The following is a 14,584-nucleotide window of genomic DNA, read 5'->3' as shown; positions in this document are numbered from 1 at the left end:
GGGGGGCTAAACGCGTTGGCGCTGTAATAAAGTTTGTCCTGCACGGCCACCCGTAGTTGCCGGGTGTTGGAGGTCGGGCATGCTCATGAAATATCCGCGTCGGAACACCGGGGAGCTGCAGAAACCACCAATTAACATGGGATTGTAGGCATTATGTATCACAAACTATTTTTCAAATTATATCCTTGCCGAGAGTAGAACTCCCAAGCAGGGAAAAGCGGAGTAGGAAAGCCGAGGGTCCTTCCAAAACTGTGCGTCCGTTTTGTCCTACAAAGGCGCCGAGAGTTTGACAGCGCAGGACCTGACTGCGCAGGCCTGGGGTTGGTAAGCTGCAAGAGGACGGCGTCCCCGGGACTATATGAGACAATAAAGCCTCCTTTTTGCCGTGAAAAGCACGCTCAAACATGAGGAAAGACGTGAGGATACTGCTTGTAGGGGAACGTAAGTATGATTAGCTCCTGGTTTTCTAAAAAGGCTATAAAGCTAGTGAAGAAGCTAAAAGCCAGAGCTATCGCCAGGCAAATCAAAAAGCGTGCTTGTGAAATGGGAAGGTTTGTTGCTCATTAATGGAGTTTGAGAATCGTACACCAACATTGTACAGCAGCAAGTGTAAAAATAGTACACTTACCTACCCTGTGTCTTAGGTTGCTATGGTTTTGAACGCCAACCCTCGAAAATTTCATGATGAATGATGTGTATTTCAATATTTTTATATAAGTCCTCAGGATAAACGCATCAGATTAAATCACCAGACGGACTTTAACTACGAAGGTGTCCCAGTCTTATGTTCCGAAAAAGCATGAAATTATTCCCCCTTTGGTAACACATACAGTGTCATCAGACCTTGTCCAGTTTGGAAAATTGTTATTTTATCAGTCTAGTATGATGATATTAAATTAAGACTAGTCTAGATGGATAGATAGATATGGATACAAGCTTATATTTTCCTTAATTTTGCAATAGAAGAATTCTTTTACTGTAGCTACAATTCCACTATCTTAAAGATGTGCCCACCCACATAAATAAACTCGCTTCTGCTCCCAATTTCGTCCTTTCACTGTTTTAATTATGTTTTTTGCTTGTGATGTAATGTAAGAATAACATGTTGTGTGCCCCTGCAGCTAAGGTGGGGAAGACATCCCTAATAATGTCACTGGTCAGTGAGGAGTTCCCTGATGAGGTATGTACCAACAGCCAGTCAGGGCTCAAATTGTGGTCACAGTCCATTATTTTCAGTGTGTTTGATTCTGCCCATGTTCCAGGTTCCGCTCCGCGCCGAGGAGATCACCATCCCAGCTGATGTCACCCCAGAGAGGGTCCCCACACACATTGTGGATTACTCGGGTGAACTACACATAAATATGGAATAACCGCTTCATGAACAACATGTTGTCTTTAACTTACACACAGACATGTCTTTGGTGTCCCCTTCAGAAGCCGAACAGTCAGAGGAGCAGCTCTACCAAGAGATATCCAAGGTAGGATCTTGCACATTTTTACGACCTGCACTTTTCCCACGTGCATGAAAAATTCTCATTGCTTCTTTTTTCCTGCAGGCAAATGTCATCTGTATAGTTTACTCAGTCAACAACAAGAAATCAATAGAAAAGGTGAGCATGAGTTCTCTCTGCATCCACTGCAGTTCATTGAACCCGTGGCTGCAGTAAAATGATGCTGTTGATTTTGGGGCAGCTAATAAGCTTAAATTCTGGCTTTAATGGATTTTGGCTCAGCAGGGTTTTTGATCATTATCATTACTGTCCTAGGTGACCAGCCACTGGATCCCCCTCATTAATGACAGGACAGACAAGGACAGCAGGTTTGTTGACGTATTGGCATGTTTGTTAATGGCTTACAAATCAAATTTGATCAGTAGGTTTGATCTTGAACAAGAACACAAATTATTACAATTACTTCAATATTAGAGCTTATTGAAACTATAATAGATCATTTGTAGTGTTGCAGAAAAGCTGTGTAGTATATAAAATGTCTAATTTTGTCTAATTAACTAGTCCAACATGTGTCGGAGAAATCTTTTCATCAACCCGGCACAGATATAATTTGCTAATAAAAGATTTTGTTGCAGGGTACCATTAATCCTTGTGGGGAATAAATCGGACCTGGTGGAACACAGCAGCATGGAGACCATTCTGCCCATTATGAATCAATACCAAGACATAGAGACCTGTGTAGAAGTAAGCTATCAACTCCTGTTAGCACACATTTATTCATGTTTTGGTGCTTTTGAAGCAAGGATATTTAGTTGTTCGGAATAGCAAAGCAATTGGAACAGAGTTCTGAATATAAAGGTAGCTAAACCCTTGAACTGCAGCTAATGTGTGCAGCCTGACAAACTGTGTTGAAGCTTGGAGAAAGCACATGACGGTGATAAGAGTCAGCTCGGTCATGCCCCCACTTGGCATGTGCTCTCTTGGTTACAAGGTTAAAGTGGTGGACGTGAGGACCCATGCAGATTCAGTTGGAGAGAGAGTTCTTTTTCAAAAATACATTCCAACGTGCCTCGTTTTTTCCTCAGTGCTCTGCCAAAAACCTGAAGAACATCTCGGAACTTTTCTACTATGCCCAGAAAGCAGTTCTTCACCCAACAGGACCCTTGTATTGCCCAGAGGAGAAGGAGGTGAGATTTGGGCTTTAGACACTGATTTAAGTCTATGAATATAAATCCGAATCTAGTTCTAAGCACCAGGATCATTGTGTGTTTGCTGTCCCCAGTTGAAACCATCTTGTATCAAGGCTTTAACTAGAATCTTCAAAGTATCAGACTTGGACAACGACGGCATCCTCAATGACAATGAGCTCAACTTTTTCCAGGTAAAGCCTCACGCTCTGCAACATCAGTGTCTCCTGGAGACAAAAATGTCTCAGGACATGTGTATCATGTGCGTCTTTTTATTTTGAAGAGAACATGCTTCAATACACCGCTGGCACCTCAGGCCTTAGAGGATGTAAAGAACGTTGTCAGGAGGAACATGGCAGATGGTGTTAAGGATAATGGGCTCACACTCAAAGGTTAGATTATTTCTTCTTAATATTTGATCGTAAACTCGCCATGATTTAACTTTCCTGATATCCCTTTATTCTCTCCCATCTTTTTGGAATCATGACTGAACCTTTGCGTTCTTCCATCATTGACCCTCATCATTGCAGGCTTCCTGTTCCTGCACACCCTCTTTATCCAGCGAGGTCGACATGAGACCACCTGGACTGTTCTGAGGAGGTTTGGCTATGATGACGACCTGGAACTCACGCAGGAATATCTGTTTCCCCTGTAAGTACTGTCAGCTGACCGTTTAAAAAAACAAAAACAGGAAGAATGCGTGAGAGTCTTGTAAGTTCATGTTTTTCACGTCAACTGCAGGATCAAAATTCCTCCTGACTGCACCACCGAGCTCAACCACAATGCTTACCTCTTCCTTCAGAGTATTTTTGACAAACACGACAAAGTGAGTGTTTCCCGTTGGAGCTTATGTTCAAGTGGTCCTGAGCTGCTTCTGAACGTGTGGGGTTTTGACTTGCTCTAGGATAGAGATTGTGCACTCTCTCCAGAGGAGTTGAAAGACCTGTTCAAAGTGTTTCCCTACATGCCCTGGGGTCCAGATGTCAACAACACCGTTTGCACTAATGATCAGGGATGGATCACCTACCAGGGATATCTCTCACAGTGGACGTGAGTGTTAAACTTGTGGATCTTGTCAAATTACACCAACTTTCTGCTCACTGTGGCGCGTGTTTGTTGGGGCAGACTGACCACGTATCTAGACGTACAACGCAGCTTGGAGTACCTGGGTTACCTTGGTTACTCTATCATCTATGAACATGAGTCCCAAGCAGCTGCAATCACAGGTGAGTCAATCGTTCCTTTATGCACATTTGTGTTTGCATCATTTCTATATTTTTATACGTGAGATGATGTGCGTTTCCTGTTTTTAGTAACGCGAAACAAGCGCATCGATCTGCAGAAGAAGCAGACGCAGCGCAGCGTCTTCCGCTGCAATGTCTTGGGGGCCCAGGGCAGCGGGAAGAGTGGATTCCTGCAAGCTTTTTTGGGGAAGAACCTTCAGGTAAAATAACCAGTCAGCACTCTTCAGCGAAGCCTCCGTGTGCTTATGAACTGATGCGTCACTGACACCAAATTCCCGTTTACACCTCTTTTGATCCCTGTTTTTCATCCACTCCAGAGGCAACAGCGAATTCGAGAAGACCACAAGTCTTTGTATGCCATTAACACAACTTATGTTTATGGTCAGGAGAAGTATCTGCTGGTAAGGACCGACAGCTGCTACACAGTAGAGTGACAATGCTGCTACAATGTGATGATCCACCCACCCATCTTCCCTCCCTCCATCTTCCCTCTCTCCCCCTTCTCTGTACACCAGCTCCATGAGGTGATGCCAGATTTCGACTTCCTGTCAGAGGCCGACCTCGCCTGTGACGTGGTGTGCCTGGTGTATGACGTCAACGATCCGCGCTCTTTCGAATACTGTGCCAAAACCTATAAGGTACGTTTCAGAGGCCGGGACTGGGGGGCAAACTGCCGCATCTCTTTGTAATCAAACGGGTTTAATCTGGATGACTGGATGTGTTTGGCAGCAATACTTCATGGACAGCAAAATCCCGTGTGTGGTGATTGCAGCCAAGTCGGACCTGCACGAAGTACGGCAGCACTACAGCCTTCCTCCGCTGGAATTCTGTCGCAAACACAAGCTCCATCCTCCTCAACCGTTCACGTGCAACACCAGCGACCCACTCGGCAAAGAACTCTACACCAGACTCACCACCATGGCCATGTATCCGTGAGTGTTACACCTCTCATAGGCCCATCTTTGCTCTCTGCTCTTGAGTTTTTAATTGACTAAATACATTTTTTAAAGTCTGTTGTTGAAGGACACAAATGAACTGTCTGTTGTATTCGGGCTGTAGCCTTCTCGTCTCGTGTGTTATCTCTGCGTAGTGGTGAATGCACACGTCTCTTGTCTCTCTGCAGCCATGTCCGTCGCCGCTGCTTGTGCGGCTGCAACAGGTGCACTTATTGCCTGTGTCAGAACCTCCTCAGGTTGGAGCTGCTGCGCAGTATAAAGGCCCAACTCCGCAGGGTCGTTTTCAACAGGTTGATACGTAGAAACAAACGTAGCATTTTCTTAATCTAGTAGTGACGTCTACCTCTGTGCTTCCCACCCTCGGGATAAACCTCCTGATTAGGTCACGTAGAGGCTCCTTCTCCCCTGAAGTTGTCAGGTTTACATTGCATATCCACTGCTCGAAATAGATTACAGATGAGAGTGGCAATATCTTCTTTTTCTAGACTAAATGACATAATGTTTGATACTATGTTAGATACTCTGCTAATCTTGTCATCAGAGCCTTGTAAGTTACTTCTGGGCTGTGTCTTCTGTCCTCTGTCCGTTCAGTTTGGTTTGCACTTCTTTTCTGTCCTTTGTCCTCCAGTTTATTGCGTTGTCCCACATAACAATTGCAGTAGTCTGTAATCTAAAGGGGCGGGGCTAAAACATGGATTGACTGACAGAAATGTCCGGTCTGTACAACAATAACTTACTGTTGCTGTTATTTTTAATATTCAGATTTTTATTCTCAAAAAGGTTTTGAGGGGGGGGTTGAACCATTTAAAGGGTTCAAAAAACTTCAAAATATATTCTCGGGTTGGGACAGTTATATTTCATTCAGCGCTGATCAATAATAGAAGAAACTTTGCTACGTTTTCCATCACCCTCCAATCAAAGTTGAGTTCTCCTGGTCTCTGCTGCAGCTCCAGCCAGACCCCCTCCTCTCTGATCACTGCTAACAAGCTGCTGATCAAGCTGCTAACCAGGCAGGTGACCGTGTCTGCAAACGGGAAACAGCTGCACGCTATTGGCATGCTTGGTGCAGACTTTACTAAACACATTTACACACTTATAAAATAACAAATTGGTGATTTAAAGAGTGTTTGCTACGTTCTCTCCTGCTGTGGATATGCAAGGTGTAAATCTTCACTAACAGCCACGTAATCTCTACAATTAATGAGTAAAACACAAACATTGGTTTGGTTTGTGCTTCAAACTGAAAACCTCATGGAAGTCTACGCAGAACAATTTGAAGGCTTGTTATGCAACAATGACCCATTTACTTCTTTAAGGAAATGGCATCAACTTTTCAAAAAGTATTTGAAGTTTTCAGTTTTGATTCCTTTTTTGGATTCTGGACCCAGGAAGGACATTTGAATCTGTCCTCTGTGGGTTGAGGATTCAGACATTTAGAAATTTAGAATAAATATTTATTCATGTTTAGACTTAATTCACGGCTCCGCCAGTCGTCCTGTCAGTTCACCCTCTTTTTCTTGTCTGTCTTTCTCCTCTTCCATTCCATAGGTGTTCTCATATATGTTTTTGGCTGCCCTTCCTCTTCTTGTTGCATGTCGTGACCCTCTGACACGCTGCTCCTGATTTGTTCCCTCGCTTTGCTTCCTCACTCCGTCACCAGTTTGTGTTCCTCCTTTTACGGCAACTAAAATTGGGCCGTTGTATTGGACTATGATGAGAATCTGCTGATTTGGAATCACTAATGTAGACATAATTGAGTTACATATTAAGCTGCATCCACTGAGCTGTATACTGTTAAAAGGGCATGTTTAGGAATCATTTCCACAGTAATTTGCTGTGTACGTATTTGTTGCCTGAAGTGTGCAGTGTCGTTTGAACGCACATACGTTCGTGTTTGAGTCTGATGTTTGGGCTGGTTAGAGTTGGCTGATGTGGAATTAATCCCAGCTGCAGTCTCACTTCATATGAAGTGTCTCCCAGCGCCGCCTGATGGTGTGCTGGCTGGGCTGGAGGAGGCTCAAACACAGAGGGGTCCATCTTTATGAAGACCTACTCTGATCAACTAATTATGTTAAGAAGGTAAAATCAGAACCCGCCTGTAGAGTGGCAACCTCACCAAACCTAAAGCAAAGGAATAAACATTTGGATAGTTCCTGTGGGATTGATGGACTATATGATGGTGTTTATATGGCAGGTCTTTGTCCAAATTTAAGAGGAAATCGCAGCATCTCCTTCTCCTTCCTCTCATCCCGATGTGATTAAACAAATTTAATCAATGTGTTTGACATTAGACGTGAGAACCTGATTTTGCCAGACGGCTGAAAGCTCCTCCCTTTTGCCCCTCGGTGAACGCCATCTCCCCTCACCTGTTCTCCGCCTTCTGCTGTCTTTCACAGGCACATGGCTCAGGCGGACCTGAAGAACTCCACCTTCTGGCTGCGAGCGAGCCTCGGTGCCACTGTGTGCGCCGTGCTGGGCTTCGCTATGTACAGAGCACTTCTCAAACAGCGGTGATGGGACGGCCGCGTCGGCTCCCTCTGGTGACGCTGCCCCTTCCATTCTTACCCGAAAGACTAAAAACCTGGTTGACCCCTCCTGGCCACGTCCTTTATTCCCTTACAACACAAAGAAAATGCTGAGGAAAACCATTTTATATGCATTGAAGCAACAGTGTTTTGGTTATTTTATGCGGACAGAGGTTGATTTTAATGTTTCACAGTCGTGATGTCGTCAGCTGATGAAATTCTTTTTCTCAGGTCAGTCATTATTCATTTAGATGAGTGGAGAGGACAGAGGCAGCCATGCAAAGGGACTTGAATCTGTTTTATAGTTGATGTATATGCAGTATATTACATCTGTAAACCTCCCCAGAGAGTGCAGCAACCAGAAGTAACAGACGTCAGTGTTACAGTTAACACTATAAAGGTCATGAACTTGTTTATTTATTAACCTCTTTGTTTTTTGTCTGTTGTGAGTGCACTGCATGAAACAGAGGGAATTCCATTTTCCATGCATTTTTATATTTAGTATTATGGGATGCGTCCCGGTGTATCATGACTGGTTTCATTTTTCCCTGTAGAGCTTTTTGTTCTTCGTTATATTTTTATGAAACGGGAGACACCTCACGGTAAGAAGATGTGCTATGAAACCCGCCACCATGTCTCACCATAAAAACATGTTTGTTTGTTTTCTCATTCTGGTTTTCCAGCATTTACAGTAAAGTATAGAACAAAATCATCGCGCAGTTATTAACACGTTAGTAGATGAGATGTAAAGCAATCTTAAAAATGAGGCAAATGTTTTTAAACATCTGGAATAAACAACATTTACAGCAAATACGTGGCTGTGGTTCAGTGAATTTCAATACAAGATCAACCTTTTATATGACTTCTGTGAATACAGAAGTGAGTAAATGATGTGTGTTTGCAGGAAGTCACGCACACAAACAGGTAGAGATCAAACGGTGAACACCAGGGACCAACATGGCTGTAAACGAGACCAAGATATTTCTTGAGAGCTTTTTACAAAAAAGAAAAGATACGATGGTATGTAGCTTTATTTGTTTGAAGTGATTTTCCAGTAATTCCGGGGCAGCGATGTAACGTGCTGCTCGGCTGTGTCCAACATGACAGAGGGTCAGGTGGGCGACGTATTGGTTCAGGCTTCAAAACGCAACCTTGTTCTTCTATACAAAAATGAATGGCAATGCTGTAAGTGAACCTTTGCGTGAGTATAGTCTCATTTTTAAATAGATGAAAACAAAAATCTTTGATTAATAAGTGCTGTCTCCCCACAGCTGAACCTGAGAGGAAATTATTACATTTGCACAGTAAGTCTATCTATTGAAGCATTTGTTACATGTTAGCCTTAAATGTGTCTGTCCATAGAGGGGGTGTACAGTATGTTAAACTGGTCAGGTTCATAGATCCAGGTCCATACAGTATCTAAAATACCAGCAATAGCATGTCTCTTTGGAAAATGCCACTTCCTCTGTTGCAAATGTGCGCTGCTGGTTTCAGGTGCAGTCGGTGCGAGAGGTCCACAAGGCCGGCAGTAAACGCTTCATGTTCGAGATCAACATGAAAAACGGAAAGAGAAAACTGCTCGTGAGTCACCGTCACTGTGGCCTCCTGTTTTTGAGGATTTCACCCACTCCATGCTGTCCGAGTTTCATTTAAAGTTACCGCATGGATTTAGTGATTTAGAATTTCAGTTTAAGGTGGAAACTGGTAAAGATTCAGGTTTGGCTGCACGAGTGGCAAAACCCAGTCCTCAGGGCCACAATGCAGCCGTGTTATTTGTCCCCCAGGGCAGAAAAACCAAGACAAGTGGGAACCCAGGTGAGGAGTATTTTGCCCGGGAGGACAGAAACTGTGGCTGGATTACAGCCCATAACCCACATGGGCCGTAAGACAATGAAAACGGCCCCACAAGCCGTGTGTATTCTTGTACTTGCTCTATAGCAAGGACCAAATTATTGAACAGATCGCGCTACCAGGTCAGCTTTTCATGAGTACAAGTACAATGGGTGTGTGTGTGTGTGTGTAGGCTGCAGAATCTGCAGAACTGAGACAGCGGTGGGTAGGACACCTTTGGCAGGCCATGCATCTCTCTGCATCGTGGGCCTCAACCTTCAGAAGCACACAGTCAGCGCCACTCTGATCGAGAACTTGAGCTACGCTAATCCAGGTGTGACCTGTAGAATCTGAGTCGACGTGTCTTCTCCTCCTCCTCAGTCAGGAAGTTTATCAGCAGCAAACGGAGGAGAGCAATGGGACGGAGAGCCTGCCTTCTCGGCCCCTCTCTGCCCCTGCAGACAACACTCCCTATGAGATCAGAAGCCTCCCCTCCCCCACCAGTCTGCCACAGGCCCACATTTGCAGGACCATACCGCCAGCCTGTGATTACCATGGTGATAAACATCAAATATTTAACCCATGAGCTTCTTGATCTGAGTTAAATCCCCATTGTCGTTCTTTTTTCAGCTGCTACTGTCAGTGCAGAGGATCACTATGATGTCCTGCCTATTAGGAAAGGTATGATTGTGACTGTACGTTGGCATCTGACAGGGATTATGAGATGGTGACAAACTGTTCCCACTGTTTTAATTACAAGGTCGTGAACTCAGAGCAGAGATGGAAAGCCTGTACGACGTTCCTTCCTCAAACATGAGTGCTCCAGCACACCCAGGTGACTTTAGAAATGTCATTTAAGTGTAACGAATAATATAATTATTGTGTCTGTTTTCTAAACCTGCAGGTGATACGGAGAATATCTATGACGTTCCGAGTGCCCTGTTAAGGAAGATACCTGATTACACTTCAGGTAAATAGTTAGTGTCCTAGTGAGTGTCCTTTTTCCAGCTTTGCATCGATGCATTTTTGCATGTTTGAAACTTTCAGCTCAGAGGACGGTACCGAGGAAGCCTAGTGGAGGATACGAGGCCTGGAAGGACGGAGGGTTACCTGAAGCAAAGCTCCACCCAATGCCATAAAACCCACCTGTGCTCAGTGTTGAGAGGCCGGAATGTTGGTTTCACACCTGAGAAATGCAACAAGGGGGTTCGCGCGTGGTTTTTAATCTCAGTTCCAGCACAAGACACAGACATTTGGAAGCACCTTACAATTTCAACTGAAACGACTCTTTAGCTCGTTAGTGTTCGACCCAGTCCTGTGAGACCTGCAATCCATCAGGGTTCTCAGCTCAACACCTACTCTCACCCGGGATCCCAGTTTCCTTTGGAAAAACTGGGCAGGACAGAAAACCTAGTGGCCCTTCTAGGACTGGGTTGATGACACCAACTTATGGGTTCACATTTACGACATTTAGTGTGAGCATTTTTAATCATGATCTACAGTTTATCTGCTTGCTGTTTCTGCAAGAGTTCATGTAAAAATAAACAGGATAAATAATGTTTTTGAATCGAATGGTACAGCCTTCATTTTCAGTCAAGAGGGAAAGAAAATTCTACCGGCAAGATTAATCCGATATCACCAAACAGACCAAACACTAGATTACACAGCATTGCAGAGAAAAACAACATCGAGGTAACAAGGAATGGATAAAAGTCATGTAGGTCGGTATTGGTACAAAAGAAAAAGGACAATTACGTGAAATGCAAAACTCTCAAAAACAATAAAGGAGCACAAGGCTGTGCTGCCAGGCAGTCAACAAAACAGCCACAATATTTGGTTTCTAGTGTCACTCAAAACTTGGTCTGGGCTGTGAACCAGTTTCAACATTTCATAGTATTTTTACTCCCCATAATTAATGTTGGACACGTGTGTTCCTGCTGATCCTGGAGCAACACCAGCACCAGCGAAGCAAATGATTGAAATGATAACTTATTTAAATCAGTAGTGCTGGGTTTAGTGGTTAATTACATGCTTTACGGCTGGCACAGCAGATGCAGGAAGTGGAGAATGCAGAGGGAGAATCAGGCCTGCGCCTGAGCCTGTTCCTTGAGGAACTCCTCAAGGACGCTGATGATGCTGCAGGCCTCGGGCAGGTCACAGTGTTCTGCTCGGGCGTTCTGCAGCAACACGTCGCCATTTCCGCAGCCCTGAAGGAACTGGCAGCAGCGGAACAGGGCATAATGACTCGTCTCTGCCTGACGTACGAAACGCTTCAGGCTGTTCATGTCCTGAATGGCCTGCGGAGGGAGAGCGGTGGAGGGTGAAAAACTAGATTCAAGGGGGCAATAGATCAAGAGGAAGGAAAGGGTGAGCGAGAGTGGAACTGAAAACCACTGGATTACAGATGCTTACACAGGCTAAAGGGACGTTTACGGCTCGCTTTGCAAGTTTTTAACCAAAGCAAATAAACTACAAATTAATTCTCAGGTTGCAACATTTTAAAGCCACGATCTTTTATGCATCTTGGGTGACGCATTAGCCAAAGTGCTGGCAGAATCCCCGACTAACATAAATACATACAACATTTTAAGCTAGGAGACTGTTTTGCCCTGGGAACTTTTTATACATCAAGATTTGAGAGGGCCAACATGCTGTTATCATCTTCCATCTCGGTCGCCACCTGATCAAACGCCTATTTGTGCACGTGTGATGGTAACTCATTATCTGTGTGCACGGCTCACCTTGAGTTTGAAGTTCTCCAGAATCTGCCTGAGCAGGAACGGATTACAGCGCTCTGCAGCATTTAGAAAGGCCTGAATCCAGTCATCACAGAAACGATTGCTGACTGCAGAGAAGGTGCATCTGTTACTGTGCATTGGTACCAAAGTCTCTTTCTCCATTGCGTATAAATTAAGCCTCGGTTACCAGCATTTAGTAGTGTGGGCGGACTGGTGGAGCAGTCTATAATCAGGTCAGTGTGCGTCTCCTCAGACATGGCCGTACACAGCGACGCTGCGCTCGTGTCCTGTTGCGAGAGACCCTGCAAACTTGCTGCTTTGATGAACCTGGTGGGGAACAGGCAGGTAAAAAAAACCCTACAATTTAAAAGAGGAACTTCAAATCGTACAGAATAAGGCTCACCTGGACACGTCGACCTTTGTTTTCTCATCTGAGTTCCTGACCTCCACCTGCGTGTGACTCAGAGCCTAGCATATTAAGAAATTACCTTTATAACATTCTGCATTGGGACAAACTGCAGAGGTCTGACAGGACTCACAGCATGAAGTAGGAAACTGATGTTGCTCTGAGCCAGCTGCACAACACGGTGAATGTGCATCACAGACTCCTCATACCATCTGCTCAGGTAGGGACGGACCTCTGAGTCGAGGTTCTGTAGCTGACATGCACAGAAATGTAACTAATTACGGAACGAAGACACAAAAGTACCACTGCGACGTCGTCTTGCTCTCATACTTCGTCGGTTTGCAGGCTGTTGCGCAGGCCTTGGACGTATTTATCGAGCTCTAATCTAAATGTGTTTTAGTTGAGGAATAAAGCTCTGAGCATTTCTGTGTAAAAGGTTGCACAAAAAAATATTAGATCAAAGCGGTGGCTGACATATATGAGCCTATTTACTGTAAACGACAACAAGGATGAAGGATATAAGTTCAATCCTTTCTCAGATCCACCCAAAAAGCAGATGACATGACCATTCCCATCAGCATCAGGCTGTTCCGGAGACCTTTCCTGCTCCAGCAGGCAGCAGTAACAACCAACCGCCTGCTCTGGAATACTGTAAAGAGTAAATAATGAGCATATCTGAATATCACTGGCATTCAGCTTTGTAGTACGGTTTGTAGAACTAATACCTGAGTTCTACAGTGGCAATATTACCCATGCCCCCCAGGAGGGCTCCTTTGCTCAGCCTCCTTGATATATAGGTTCGCAGCTCTGGTTCCGCCTCTGTTGGCAGGCTGCTGTCAATAAGCGTCAGGCTGTGGGAGAGGTGAAATATCAGGACAAATCAAACAGCAAGAAGGACACTTGAGGGATTTGGAAGCCAGCTGAGTGAATGGAACACAGATGGAGAAAGCAGGTGACTCCATTGCCACAGCCAATAAAACACACACCTCTGAGTCACATAGATGCAAGCATGCTGTATTGATGGGTGTCGAACACATGATGGCTGACTGAGCATTTTTTTCAACTCTGTATTCAGACAGAAGATTTACATTGTTCCCAACATGACTGGTGGAGGCCCCTTTAAAGTAACCAAAGCCAAATGGTCATCACGTCACTCAACAATGCAGCAATGACCAATCAGAAAAAAAGATGAATAAAGCACTGGTTCCATGAAGACTGGGTTTCCAGGAATAGCCTGTCGTTACACCAAAGCACAATTGGAAAGGCCAACGACCGGTGAAAGTGAAAGCGAAAGTAGATGAACGGCTCCTTTGTTACCTAAAATCATCCTGAGTGGCTGTGGAGTCTGCGCGTCTCTGGTTCCACGCCACATTTTCCCCAGAAGCCTCAGATCTAAGATAGTTGACAGTTCACTCATCACCTGGTTCTCAAAGTTTAATTCTAGTTGTACCTGCACGAGTGTCACTGTCAACAGGTTTATATGTATATATATATGCACACATACCTATCTGCTACTATTATTATTATCATCATCATCAAGTCATTCGTTTATGTTAAATGTAACAACACTGTCTTTAAAACCAAAATAAACGGTACCTTGTTCCCTGATAAAGGTAAATGGTGTAGTAGCAATTCAGCTGTGTCTTCTGGCTGTATCCAGTAATTTCCTCACTGTCATAGTCATCGCGGTCTTCCACGTCAATTGAGTCTTGGAACGACGAGGTTTGCGAGGTAAACATCTCACTGCTGCAGGCCAAATACAAACGGTATGTGCGGATTTGTTTATTTTAAGATTTACTGTTCGAAGATTTGGCTGGATCAAATTAATACACTAGATAGTCCGCTAAAACAGCTGCAGCACCCCCAGCTCCTGTTGACATGTCCTGCTCGCATACGCAATAATTGTTTGCGTACGTCGTCGATTATGTCCGACTACAAAATTATGCCGTTTGATATTAGTTCCTAGCATTTACATTACTGATCAGAAATATGACGTCAATTTTAAACGCCTCTGTGCAATTATTCTGTCCGTGTGGAATTGTAATATGCAATGTGATTTTTGAAATGTAAAAAATAAAGTTGCTGAAATCCTTTTCTAAGTTTTTATTCGCTGTAAAAATAAACAGAATTGTCTTGCTAATTATCGCAATGAACGACACTTTTAATCAAATAAAAAATTACCAAAAAAATTCTCCTTGTGGACGGAGCGCTTGACCATATTTCATGATGGCTTTTAATGACACTATT

At 44.1% G+C, this 14,584-nt stretch overlaps 3 protein-coding genes across 8 annotated transcripts; 2 read left to right on the top strand and 1 right to left on the bottom strand.

Moving 5' to 3' along the window:
* The first annotated feature begins 42 nt into the window (after positions 1 to 42).
* rhot1a (ras homolog family member T1a) lies at positions 43 to 8,174 on the top strand. Its single transcript, XM_057014159.1, has 19 exons — positions 43 to 441; positions 1,122 to 1,180; positions 1,263 to 1,344; positions 1,435 to 1,478; positions 1,557 to 1,610; positions 1,767 to 1,819; positions 2,087 to 2,195; positions 2,537 to 2,638; positions 2,734 to 2,832; positions 2,922 to 3,030; positions 3,169 to 3,289; positions 3,380 to 3,464; positions 3,543 to 3,688; positions 3,764 to 3,864; positions 3,952 to 4,082; positions 4,200 to 4,283; positions 4,398 to 4,520; positions 4,612 to 4,814; positions 7,235 to 8,174. The coding sequence occupies exons 1-19, from the start codon at positions 405 to 407 to the stop codon at positions 7,350 to 7,352; spliced, it is 1,860 nt and encodes a 619-aa protein (XP_056870139.1). The 5' UTR covers positions 43 to 404; the 3' UTR covers positions 7,353 to 8,174.
* LOC130514529 (uncharacterized) lies at positions 8,112 to 10,760 on the top strand. 2 transcript variants are annotated; one of them, XM_057014169.1, is made up of 10 exons: positions 8,112 to 8,383; positions 8,471 to 8,548; positions 8,635 to 8,667; positions 8,858 to 8,944; positions 9,387 to 9,484; positions 9,575 to 9,738; positions 9,824 to 9,874; positions 9,954 to 10,028; positions 10,098 to 10,163; positions 10,241 to 10,760. In XM_057014169.1, the coding sequence occupies exons 1-10, from the start codon at positions 8,321 to 8,323 to the stop codon at positions 10,330 to 10,332; spliced, it is 807 nt and encodes a 268-aa protein (XP_056870149.1). In that variant the 5' UTR covers positions 8,112 to 8,320; the 3' UTR covers positions 10,333 to 10,760. The 2 variants fall into 2 exon arrangements, with proteins under 2 accessions (XP_056870149.1, XP_056870148.1); XM_057014168.1 differs by having other exon boundaries at positions 9,575 to 9,750.
* On the bottom strand, positions 10,401 to 14,249 carry c18h17orf75 (chromosome 18 C17orf75 homolog). 5 transcript variants are annotated; one of them, XM_057014163.1, is made up of 10 exons: positions 13,934 to 14,249; positions 13,655 to 13,729; positions 13,063 to 13,188; positions 12,858 to 12,986; positions 12,668 to 12,728; positions 12,471 to 12,584; positions 12,335 to 12,381; positions 12,119 to 12,258; positions 11,935 to 12,038; positions 10,401 to 11,490 (listed from the first exon to the last, which is right to left on the bottom strand). In XM_057014163.1, exons 1-10 carry the CDS (start codon positions 14,074 to 14,076, stop codon positions 11,275 to 11,277), a joined length of 1,155 nt encoding a protein of 384 aa, XP_056870143.1. In that variant the 5' UTR covers positions 14,077 to 14,249; the 3' UTR covers positions 10,401 to 11,274. The 5 variants fall into 5 exon arrangements, with proteins under 5 accessions (XP_056870143.1, XP_056870140.1, XP_056870142.1 ...); XM_057014160.1 differs by having other exon boundaries at positions 12,335 to 12,399; positions 12,471 to 12,590; positions 13,934 to 14,248; XM_057014162.1 differs by having other exon boundaries at positions 12,471 to 12,590; positions 13,934 to 14,248.
* Between the last annotated feature and the right edge of the window lie 335 nt (positions 14,250 to 14,584).

Source organism: Takifugu flavidus, chromosome 18, assembly GCF_003711565.1.
Source record: "Takifugu flavidus isolate HTHZ2018 chromosome 18, ASM371156v2, whole genome shotgun sequence".
NCBI classification, from domain to species: Eukaryota; Metazoa; Chordata; class Actinopteri; order Tetraodontiformes; family Tetraodontidae; genus Takifugu; species Takifugu flavidus.
This window is presented reverse-complemented; position numbering and strand designations above follow the sequence as displayed.

Coding starts and splice junctions, on each gene's coding strand:
- rhot1a (XM_057014159.1), top strand. CDS start 405: ATGAGGAAAGACGTGAGGATACTGCTTGTAGGGGAAC. Junction 1,345..1,434: donor ACACATTGTGGATTACTCGG/GTGAACTACACA, acceptor TGTCCCCTTCAG/AAGCCGAACAGTCAGAGGAG. Junction 4,815..7,234: donor ACCACCATGGCCATGTATCC/GTGAGTGTTACA, acceptor TGTCTTTCACAG/GCACATGGCTCAGGCGGACC.
- LOC130514529 (XM_057014168.1), top strand. CDS start 8,321: ATGGCTGTAAACGAGACCAAGATATTTCTTGAGAGCTTTTTACAAAAA. Junction 8,384..8,470: donor AAAAAAGAAAAGATACGATG/GTATGTAGCTTT, acceptor CCAACATGACAG/AGGGTCAGGTGGGCGACGTA. Junction 8,549..8,634: donor CAAAAATGAATGGCAATGCT/GTAAGTGAACCT, acceptor GTCTCCCCACAG/CTGAACCTGAGAGGAAATTA.
- c18h17orf75 (XM_057014160.1), bottom strand. CDS start 14,076: ATGTTTACCTCGCAAACCTCGTCGTTCCAAGACTCAATTGACGTGGAA. Junction 12,039..12,118: donor GCCCACACTACTAAATGCTG/GTAACCGAGGCT, acceptor CCTTCTCTGCAG/TCAGCAATCGTTTCTGTGAT. Junction 11,491..11,934: donor TGGAGAACTTCAAACTCAAG/GTGAGCCGTGCA, acceptor CTCCCTCCGCAG/GCCATTCAGGACATGAACAG.